Source organism: Xenopus laevis, chromosome 3S (assembly GCF_017654675.1).
Source record: "Xenopus laevis strain J_2021 chromosome 3S, Xenopus_laevis_v10.1, whole genome shotgun sequence".
In the NCBI taxonomy this organism is placed as follows: Eukaryota; Metazoa; Chordata; class Amphibia; order Anura; family Pipidae; genus Xenopus; species Xenopus laevis.
Window position 1 is genome coordinate 623,882 of NC_054376.1, and position 10,758 is coordinate 634,639.

General features: G+C 46.1%; 2 protein-coding genes across 4 annotated transcripts; both read right to left on the reverse strand.

Moving 5' to 3' along the window:
• Positions 1 to 813: 813 nt before the first annotated feature.
• Positions 814 to 5,119, reverse strand: spx1.S (spexin S homeolog). 2 transcript variants are annotated; one of them, XM_018254650.2, is made up of 6 exons: positions 4,278 to 5,119; positions 3,098 to 3,178; positions 2,941 to 2,998; positions 2,451 to 2,513; positions 2,151 to 2,237; positions 814 to 1,147 (listed from the first exon to the last, which is right to left on the reverse strand). In XM_018254650.2, the coding sequence occupies exons 1-6, from the start codon at positions 4,281 to 4,283 to the stop codon at positions 1,092 to 1,094; spliced, it is 351 nt and encodes a 116-aa protein (XP_018110139.2). In that variant the 5' UTR covers positions 4,284 to 5,119; the 3' UTR covers positions 814 to 1,091. The 2 variants fall into 2 exon arrangements, with proteins under 2 accessions (XP_018110139.2, XP_018110138.2); XM_018254649.2 differs by having other exon boundaries at positions 814 to 1,150.
• A 1,212-nt stretch (positions 5,120 to 6,331) lies between these two features.
• Positions 6,332 to 10,436, reverse strand: golt1b.S (golgi transport 1B S homeolog). 2 transcript variants are annotated; one of them, NM_001096316.1, is given in 5 exon segments: positions 6,332 to 6,783; positions 7,269 to 7,350; positions 8,795 to 8,973; positions 9,087 to 9,178; positions 10,335 to 10,436. In NM_001096316.1, coding segments are annotated over 5 exon segments (417 nt in total). In that variant the 5' UTR covers positions 10,360 to 10,436; the 3' UTR covers positions 6,332 to 6,744.
• Between the last annotated feature and the right edge of the window lie 322 nt (positions 10,437 to 10,758).

Below are 10,758 nucleotides of genomic sequence, written 5' to 3' on the forward strand. Positions count from 1 at the left end.
ATGACAGTGAAGAGGAAGATGATGAAGAAAGGTACAATGAAGATAAAGAAGCAGAAAGAGATCGGCAGAACATCAGCCTTTTGTCTTGGGCCGGTGTCCCGGGGGAAGAAGAAGAAACACGGGGAATATATGAACTGTTCAAAATTTCAAGATTTCCAGCTGGGCCATAATATCACCTTTTCTTATGCTGGTGGGTGGGGGGATAATGGGTCACATGACAATAACCAGATTTGGAAATCAGTTTATCATTGAACGGGTCAGTTCCCATTGAAATTAACCTTTTATTAGTGCAGAGTCACATTATGATAAAATCTGCCCCTTTAGTAATATTCACATGTATTTATATATTTCATTATGCAGCTCTCATGCTTCCAATTAGAATTGCTGTTGCCAGGGCTTATTTTCCCTAGCAACAAGGAGCTGTTTGTAGAGGAGATGAATAGCAAGGGGTCCCATAGAAAGATAACGGTAAAACTGACAGTCAGTGAATCTTCTATTTAAAACACACAAGTTGAATTTAAAGTGATACTGCCCCAGTATGAGTCTGTGCTGTAATAAACATTGGCTAAGCCCCCCCCCCCATATCCCTGTACCTGTCTCCTTAAAATATACATTTTAACCCTTTCCTGTTGCCACTCTTCGGTATGTTATTTAAAGCTAGTGGTCGCTAAGGACTCGTTTCTTAGTAACAAACAGGAATCTGAAATCAGTAAAACACAATTTCCAGGTTGCTGGGGTCACTGACCCTGGCAACCAGATGGTATGTAGGATTCCAGGTTGGAAATAGATAAAACAGGACAAACAAAGGGCAAGTGATAGTGACGTTTTTTTATTACTATTTACACATTCATTACCAGAAATATTCAGCATATTTGTACAATAGTTCTGGGGGGGAGGGGTTAATATTTACAGGAAGAGGAGAAGTTACAATGTACCACAAATCACCGCAGTTAATTGCTCATTTGCATAATCTCAGGTTGACACAAACGGACATTTGATTGTTGCTGAGACGCCGGCACATTTCATTCATGAGTGAAACCATAGACCGATATTTTGGGGAGACGCCGACTTGCACAGCCCCCCTCTTGTGTTCACCAATTAAATAATGAGTCCGGCAGATACCCCCCCTGATCCGCACCGTCATCTTCTGCTGCAACAGAGAAACGGGAAATGTGTCAGTGGGTTACACAACTCCCAACCAAACTTCAACTCCCTGCACCCAACCCTGTCTCATCTCAAACTAAGGGACTGTTCCTGCTGAATTGTGCTTAGTACAGGGGAATACCTATGCTGCCATAGTTTTATGGGATCTCTCTGTACAGACTATGAGCAAACTTAGGGACTGTTCCTGCTGAATTGTGCTTAGTACAGGGAATACCTATGCTGCCATAGTTTTATGGGATCTCTCTGTACAGACTATGAGCAAACTTAGGGACTGTTCCTGCTGAATTGTGCTTAGTACAGGGAATACCTATGTACCATAGTTTTATGGGATCTCTCTGTACAGACTATGAGCAAACTTAGGGGACTGTTCCTGCTGAATTGTGCTTAGTACAGGGGAATACCTATGTACCATTGTTTTATGGGATTTCTCTGTACAGACTATGAGCAAACTTAGGGACTGTTCCTGCTGAATTGTGCTTAGTACAGGGGAATACCTATGTACCATAGTTTTATGGGATCTCTCTGTACAGACTATGAGCAAACTTAGGGGACTGTTCCTGCTGAATTGTGCTTAGTACAGGGAATACCTATGCTGCCATAGTTTTATGGGATCTCTCTGTACAGACTATGAGCAAACTTAGGGACTGTTCCTGCTGAATTGTGCTTAGTACAGGGAATACCTATGTACCATAGTTTTATGGGATCTCTCTGTACAGACTATGAGCAAACTTAGGGACTGTTCCTGCTGAATTGTGCTTAGTACAGGGAATACCTATGTGCCATAGTTTTATGGGATCTCTCTGTACAGACTATGAGCAAACTTAGGGGACTGTTCCTGCTGAATTGTGCTTAGTACAGGGAATACCTATGTACCATAGTTTTATGGGATCTCTCTGTACAGACTATGAGCAAACTTAGGGACTGTTTCTGCTGAATTGTGCTTAGTACAGGGGGTGGGGCTGAGGAATAGTAAATACAGACATTACCTTGCTCTTGTGCTTTCTGTAAGGAGCTGAGGAACATGGTGGCTGCTTGGGATATGGTGATGGGGTTGGAGTTGTGACTTTGCGTCTCTATAACACAAACAATAGAAATAAAACAAGTAGGAAATTGTTGTTTCGTTTGTTGCAGTGACAATAAATCTATAGAAACAATGGAGCCACTGCTCCCCCACAGGAATAAATACAAAGAAGACACAATGTGTGTGAAGCATTTGGGGGTTCCCTGTGTGAGTTGTTCTTGGGCCCCACAGATGAGATTAGGGGCCAGACGGATATAGGAATTACCTAATTGCAGTTGGTCGTAGAGATCTTTCCTTTGACTCTCGTCGGAGATGAAACGTCGCCCCTCTGTAAACCGAAATAAAGATCAGTTTCACCTCTGTCCTTTCCTGAACCCTTAATAACCCCCAGCCGTGGGGAGCCCCCCAATGTGTTACGTGTATCAGCCCCAGGCATAATGTATCTTTATAGGAAACTCTATTGGCAGTTGTTCACATTACAGCACTGCTGGCTGGAGGTGCCTGGGACTGATTTAATGGGCCGGGATTTGGGCTGAAGCAGAATAAATACATTATTAACCATTTATACACAAAACCCTAATAACTGACAGCACCATTAAAGCCTGTGCAAAGGGCAACTCCACCCAAAAGTGCAGCGAAGGAAGTGCCTGGGCGCAGCTGACAGTTGCTGTGACCAAATTGCCTGTCAGTGGATTATTTCCCCTTGAAGCACTAATAGAAATGGGCAAATGGCTACGGGGAGGGAATTGACTCACGTGCCCCTTTGAGGTACAACATGGCCTGGGGGGTCCAGTTCCTCCTCTGGAAATGACTCTGTGCCACATGCAGAGAAATAGGAGAGAGGTTACAAGAGCTGCGGATGGGCAAGGATTAGGGTCTGTAGCAAGTGAATGGCACAGGCCAGATGCTCACCTGGGGGAGGCTCCCTGACTGGGGAATCATAGACACGAAGATCAGCAGAATGAAGGTGCAAGCAGTATGGCAACGGGATTCCTGTGAGACACAACATTTCACATTTATTCCCTGATTTAACCCCTCCTGCCCTATAGTCACTTGAATTAACCTTCCCAAGAAAAGCCCAAGAACAGCCTCCCTTAGTGCTGTGAAGCCAATCTAACAAGTTACCCAACCTCACTTTCTGGCACTCGGCAACAGCCCTGAGGGGGCGGAGCTAATGGAAAACTTTTCAGCCCCACCTACAAGTGCCCTCACCTGAGGCTGCAAAAAGAACTGAGACAAATAGCAGTGATGGTTTTGGGGTCACTCAGACTCTGGGATCCATGTTTTTGTGAAATGCACAAAGGAAAATATATAATATGGGTGCTGAAAGGAGGGCTTTGGGGATGAAGGGGTTAATTGTAGGAGGAATGAATGGATATTGGGAAGTTGTATCAGGAGTCAGAAGCAGCAGTGCAGAGAAGAGAAAGGGACAGACACAATGACAGTTACACAGAACTATAAACCCAGTGAGAATGAGGAATGAATGGATATTGGGAAGTTGTATCAGGAGTCAGAGGCAGCAGTGCAGAGAAAGGGACAGACACAATGACAGTTACACAGAACTATAAACCCAGTGAGAATGAGGAATGAATGGATATTGGGAAGTTGTATCAGGAGTCAGAAGCAGCAGTGCAGAGAAGAGAAAGGGACAGACACAATGACAGTTACACAGAACTATAAACCCAGTGAGAATGAGGAATGAATGGATATTGGGAAGTTGTATCAGGAGTCATAAGCAGCAGTGCAGAGAAAGGGACAGACACAATGACAGTTACACAGAACTATAAACCCAGTGAGAATGAGGAATGAATGGATATTGGGAAGTTGTATCAGGAGTCAGAAGCAGCAGTGCAGAGAAGAGAAAGGGACAGACACAATGACAGTTACACAGAACTATAAACCCAGTGAGAATGAGCAATGAATGGATATTGGGAAGTTGTATCAGGAGTCAGAGGCAGCAGTGCAGAGAGTGGATATTGGGGAGTTATTTGGGGTTTATGGGACTAATGAAATGAAATGTGGGGGGATGTGTCAGTGCAGGTGAATCCCCCCAGTAAGTCCATTACCTGTTGGACAGAGACAAGTCACTCACCTCCATCCTCCTCCCCGTTTGCTTCTCTAGAGATCTCTGTGGCTCTGTTTGGTCTCAGTATCAATGTGGGGGCTCTATTTAAATGATCTGTGGGTAAATCCCCCCCGTCAGAGTGGGAGATGGAAGAGGATGTGCTGCCCCCTCCCCGTGGGGATTTCCTCCCAAGGTCTGGGGGGGGGATGATTGACAGTTGGAATGCAGAAAGTGCCATATTTGCTGGGGGATCAATATCTGAAGCTGAAGGATGTGGATAACGAGATCTGACAGGGGCAACCGACTGTACATCGACCTTTCACGGGGGCCAGAGGAAAATTGTGCCGAACTATTAACAGTGTGAATTCTGCTTGAACTTTAAGTACTGAAGGGGGCTCCCTGGGGGATCACCCCCCCATTATCTGTAACCTCCTAATTACAGCCTATACCATATAATGCATCCCACTTGGCAACAGAGCTTGCACTTATTTGTGTTAACTTTGGCCAGAGGTTCATCTCTTCATGGATCTGTCGTCCACACACAATCAGGGCCGCCTGGCACCACCGTTTTTTTTAACTTATAAGGGGGCCTTTTATAACTTGTGTGTGGGGGGGGTTACTGTTCTTAGCGCTGATGTCTGTGTGGTCTATTTGGTCTGCGGCAGGCGGGGCCCCCAAAAACTTTGTTGTACGGGGCCTCGTGATTTCTAATGGAGACCTGGCCACGATATTGCACGGCCAGGGCCCCCAAACATACACCACTGATACTTTGTTTCTACTTCCTTTACACAGGGGAGTGTATTTCCTGGTACTCGTGTGACTGTCTCTACTTCCTTTGCATGGGGGGAATGTATTTCCTGGTACTCGTGTGACTGTCTCTACTTCCTTTGCATGGGGGAGTGTATTTCCTGGTACTCGTGTGACTGTCTCTACTTCCTTTGCAGGGGGGAGTGTATTTCCTGGTACTCGTGTGACTGTCTCTACTTCCTTTGCACGGGGGAGTGTATTTCCTGGTACTCGTGTGACTGTCTCTACTTCCTTTGCATGGGGGGAATGTATTTCCTGGTACTCGTGTGACTGTCTCTAGTTCCTTTGCAGGGGGGAGTGTATTTCCTGGTACTCGTGTGACTGTCTCTACTTGCTTTGCACGGGGGAGTGTATTTCCTGGTACTCGTGTGACTGTCTCTACTTCCTTTGCACGGGGGAGTGTATTTTCTGGTACTCGTGTGACTGTCTCTACTTCCTTTGCACGGGGAGTGTATTTCCTGGTACTCATGTGACTGTCTCTACTTCCTTTGCACGGGGGAATGTATTTCCTGGTACACGTGTGCCTGTCTCTACTTCCTTTGCACGGGGGAGTGTATTTCCTGGTACTCGTGTGACTGTCTCTACTTCCTTTGCACGGGGGAGTGTATTTCCTGGTACTCATGTGAGTGCATTCTGGTTAAATGGGAAGATGTTATAAGTTTATGAATGGAAGTTGCACCGTTGCTGAATTTTGTGCAAAACGTTATTGGAACAGGATTATTTGGTGATATCACTTTAAGGAACATGGTAACCAGGGTGTTTTAGCCAAAATGGCGACTGACAGAGGGAGGAGGTGGCAGCTGATAAGTTAAGGCCCCAGGGTGTACAGGTCGGGTCAATAGGAAGCCAGAAGCAGCATTTTAAGGAAACACCCCATTGGCACAGCCGCTGTGATTAGCGGGTCAGTAACATTAAAGGGAAGATAAACACCAAATACAATTTCACATCCCCCTTTCTATGTGATTAATGTGCAGGATTAACAGTGTAACAGTTACGTGTTTCTTGGTTGTCAGTCGTCAGAACTGTCAGTTCTCCTCCGCCTTCAGTCGGTATGGGCAGTAACCTATAGCAACCAATAGAACTTTCCTTTGCATTGTTCTACCTGCGGCCGACTGCAAGAGGCAGTTCAGATGTAAAGGCGGAGCCAGGACAGTTCATCAGTAGGAATAAAGAGAATTAGAGGCGGGGCTACTCATCTCTAGTAGGTACAATGTAACACAAATCCAGACAGAGGGGAGGGATAACGAGAGAAAGAATTTGGTTACACCCACAAGTACAAAAAATGGTTTATTCGCACAGTAAGAACCCGGGATTCTTTTTTTTTTATTACTAGAAATAGTTTTTCCCCCGTTTTAAAAAATGCGGCAGTGGAGCTTACATGCATCACATGGGGGCGGAGTCTTGTTCTGGGGAGCGCAATTGTTTTTTTGTCATTTGCATAAATAAAAAAATGTGCTGGTTACGGGGGGCAGTGAGCGCGGCGGCGCTGGATTCCACACGCTCTGCTCCATTTCCAAAATCGACAACAACAAAAAGTCTTGAAAACTGTCTGTATTTCCACCTCCTCCGAACATAAGGGGTTAAAGGATGGTTTCTGTACATAGGAAGCTCCGGGCGGAGCAGGTTTTGCGTATGGCGCGGTTTCCTCAGTGGCACGGCCACGGAATCAGGCTCCTCCCCCCAGGGACTATACCATGTTGTTACTCTCTCCCACTTTGTCCACCATCTGCAGTGCAGAAATAAAGGGCAAGTTAAAGCAGATTATCAGCCGTATCACCTTCCAAACACTTTTTTTCAGTTCAATTGCTTTCAGATTGTTGCCCAGAAATAAAGATTTTTTATTTTTTTTTTTAGCATTTTTGCAAAATTGAAGTTTAAAGTTGAATGTTCCCGTCTCTGAGTCTAACAGCTCAGTAATTCAGATGCAGAGTCTGTTACAATTTTACCACATTTAGTTGATCCATCTCTCAGCAGTATCTCTGGAGTATAAATACTATTGTATTCATTCTAAGGGACTAACCGTGGGTACGGAACTCCTTGGGGGATTAGGTTGGCTTGTATAAAAAAAAGGAAAAACACACACACAAAAAAAAAAAAAAAAGAATAATAATAACAAAAGATAATTGTTTTGGAATCACAACTTTTCTCCAGAATAAAATGTGCAGCCCAGAAGTTCCCCTTTAATGAGATTCCTTGTGCCCCTGTACTTACCGAGCTGATTCCAGGTAAATTCAGGAGAGACCCCAACACAGGAATTCTTCTAATGAATCCGACGACCACGGGGAAGAAACCCCTAAATGTGACAGAGAATTGGCACAGTCAGGAGGGCTACTAAAGGGTAAATCAGGCAAATGGGCTCGGGGAGGGGGGTGTACCAGCTGGGGGTGCTAATCGGACCTTCCCCCAATACTGATTACACCCCAACCCTCGGAACCCAGAAGGAATATTAAATGATGGGGAACTGCCAGTCATTATTGCAAAAGTTTCTGGTTTCCCTCCAAGCAGAGACATACAATGCAGTTAAAGGGTCAATAAAGAACGATTTGTGTCTGGGCCTCCCCCCCTCTCACTAGCCATAGCAACCAGGGAGTCCTCAGTGCTGAGCTGCACAATAAAGGGTTAAATGAAGAAAAATGAAGCAAATACAGGACGTTTTCTTATGAAACCAGCGCCAATGTCCACTAAAATGAACTTCCCCTTTAATCACAGGCCTGTGAAATAGCTTCTCCTCCGCCAGCCGAAATCTGTGGGGAGGAATAAGCGCAGGGCACAAAGTGTGGGGTCACTGACCTTCTCATACTGGACACTTGGATACAGCAGAGTACAATATGTACCTGAGGGGAGGGATTATACTATGGGGGGCACTAGAGTTTGTGGGCTCACCTTCACCAAACCTAGCGTGAACCCCATTATCCCACCCCTGCACAAAAGTCACAGATGGGGGGGTAAGGGTCTTTAGACTCTCCTTCAAATTACGACTAGTGAGAGTCTCTTTAACCTGGGGTTCTCCCAAGGCACCAAAATCCTGGGGCAGAGCCCAAAGTACTATCTGCACCCCTGCTGAACAGATTTAAAGGAACAGTTCAGTGTAAAAATAAAAAGTGGGTAAATAAATAGACTGTGCAAAATAAATAATGTTTCTAATATAGTTAGTTAGGCAAAAATGTAATGTATAAAGGCTGGAGTGAGTGGATGTGTAACATAATAGCCACAACACTACTTCCTGCTTTCCACTGATTGGTTACCAGGCAGTAACCAATCAGAGACTTGAGGGGGGCACATGGGACATAACTGTCGCTTTTGAATCTGAGCTGAATGCTGAGGATCAATTACAAACTCACTGAACAGTTATGTCCCATGTGACTCCCCTTATAGTCACTGACTAACTCAGAGTTAGAGAGCTGAAAAGCAGGAAGTAGTGTTCTGGCTATTATGTTACACACCCACTCACTCCAGCCTTTATACATTACATTTTTGTCTAACTAACTATATTAGATACATTATTTATTTTGCACAGCCTGTTTACCCAGTTTTTATTTTTATACTGAACTGTTCCTTTAACATATAAAAACAAAAAGAAGTGGTAAAAAGTAAATGTTAAGGTGCTGTGGCCCAATAGGCCATCACAAATAATAAAATATGAGGTAAAAGCAATAAAGTGCGTAGGATCAAGTGCTTCTCCACCAGATGAGATCCTACACTTGATATCAGCAAAAAATCACTGGCACGGCCATTACCTGAACAAGAGGAAGAAGCCGTAGATCTCCAGCACCATTCCTATGAGGGGCCACCCAACCAGGACCACTAACACTCCCCCGAGGAAGAAGCCCGTGGCTTTAACTTTGTGTTTTTGGAAGAAAAAGCGGAATGTTCTCTCCAGTCCAATGACGAAGGCCAAGCCGGCCACAAACAGCACCTGGGGGAGGAGGAAGAGAATTGGGTTTTGCTTCACTGATATAAAGGGCAACAAAGCCCCTAACAGCAAAGCCTGCTGGGTAAATGGTTGTGCCCCGCCCCCCAAGAACTTACATTTCCTATAGCCAATAAGGCTTTGTCAAAAAACAGCAGCATCCCAAAGATCAGGAAGAACACCCCAAATCCCGTTAATCCCATGCCGATTTCTGTGTAGAGAAAAGATGGAGAGGAGGGGGGTTACATGGGGTACGGGGGAGCCCAGAGAGACTCATGGGAAATAATGACACATTTCTATTGGATAAACAGGTTATTACCTGCGCAATGTTCACTGTCACTATTGAGCTGAATGGAGCAAACGAATTGAGTAGGGACTCACTAATGACACTAACGACTCACTAATGAGCCACTGATTGTTGTGTAACAGAGAAATATCTCCTGTAATTAACTCAAGCCAATCAGGCAGGAGCTGCCGTCGTTACCGGGATGTTTCATCAGAGGAACAAAGGAAAACAAAGGGGCCCCATCTCCTGCACTGGGGGCCACTCAGAAGGTAGAGTGAGGGGCCGGGGCTGTATCTGGGGAGAACAATATAGAAATCCTGCACAGGGGGAGAATGTGGCAGTTACACACCAACCGACAGATATAGAAATGGGCTAAATGTGCCCCCCCCGTGGATTCTACACCAACTGCCACACACATTCCTCTTGCTGCCCCTCCCCCTTCACTGGGGCACATGCTCAGTATATTAGGGTCACTGCCCCATGGTGAACTCATTAACCCCAGGCACTTGCCCCACTGACTAACAAACGGGGGGGGGGGCAGGTAGGTAGACTTAAGAGGCAGATGAACTGGGGCAGTTAAATAAAAGCAGGTGAGCAGCAGGTATGTAGGCAGCAGGGAGATGAGGTGAGTAGGTGCACCCAGGAGACAGGTACAAGGACATGGGCTGAGTATGGGAAAAGAACACAAGAGAGGAAGCAGCTAGGTAGGTATATAGTTATGTAGATAGGTATATAGGTAGGTAGGTGCTCACAAGAGCAGGAACATAGGGCACAGCAATTATGGGGTAAGTAGAGGGCCAGGGGGTAGTTATGGGGTAAGTAGAGGGGCAGTTAAGGTGTAAGTAGAGGGGGGGGGAGTTAAGGGGTAAGTAGAGGGGCAGTTAAGGTGTAAGTAGAGGGGGGGGGAGTTAAGGTGTAAGTAGAGGGGGGGGAGCAGTTAAGGGGTAAGTAGAGGGGGAGTTATGGGGTAAGTAGAGGGGGAGGGGCAGTTATGGGGTAAGTAGAGGGGGAGGGGTCACACACATGGGGAAATCCACAGAGACAGCTCAGAAGTCAGAACCCCGCCCCCTCCCGGGCTTACTCTGCGAGTCTGTCAGTGAGATCATGGTGAAGGCGGTTCGGGGCCCGAAGGCCAGAGACGAGTTGTTGGAGCTGCCGCACAGACCGAACCAGAAGAACAGGAACCGGCCCAAGACTCGCCACGTCTTCCGGAAACACGCAGCGCGTTACCTCACACCAGCCAATCAGAGTGCATCACTGGAACGCGACAACTAGCCAATCACGCGGTACGCCTGGGAGGACATCAGCCAATTAAAGCGCACACCGGAAACTGTTGTCAGCTAATCAATGGGCAGTAGTGTCCGGAACTCCGGATGCTAAAACTATGCGCGTCTTCTAATTGGTTCCCTGTGCCAAAGCAGAATTTCTCTGAACTGAATGAAACGTGAGTGAGGGGGGTCGGTGAGCAACAACCTGGCCTGGTGGTACTGAGGGGAATGTGCTGG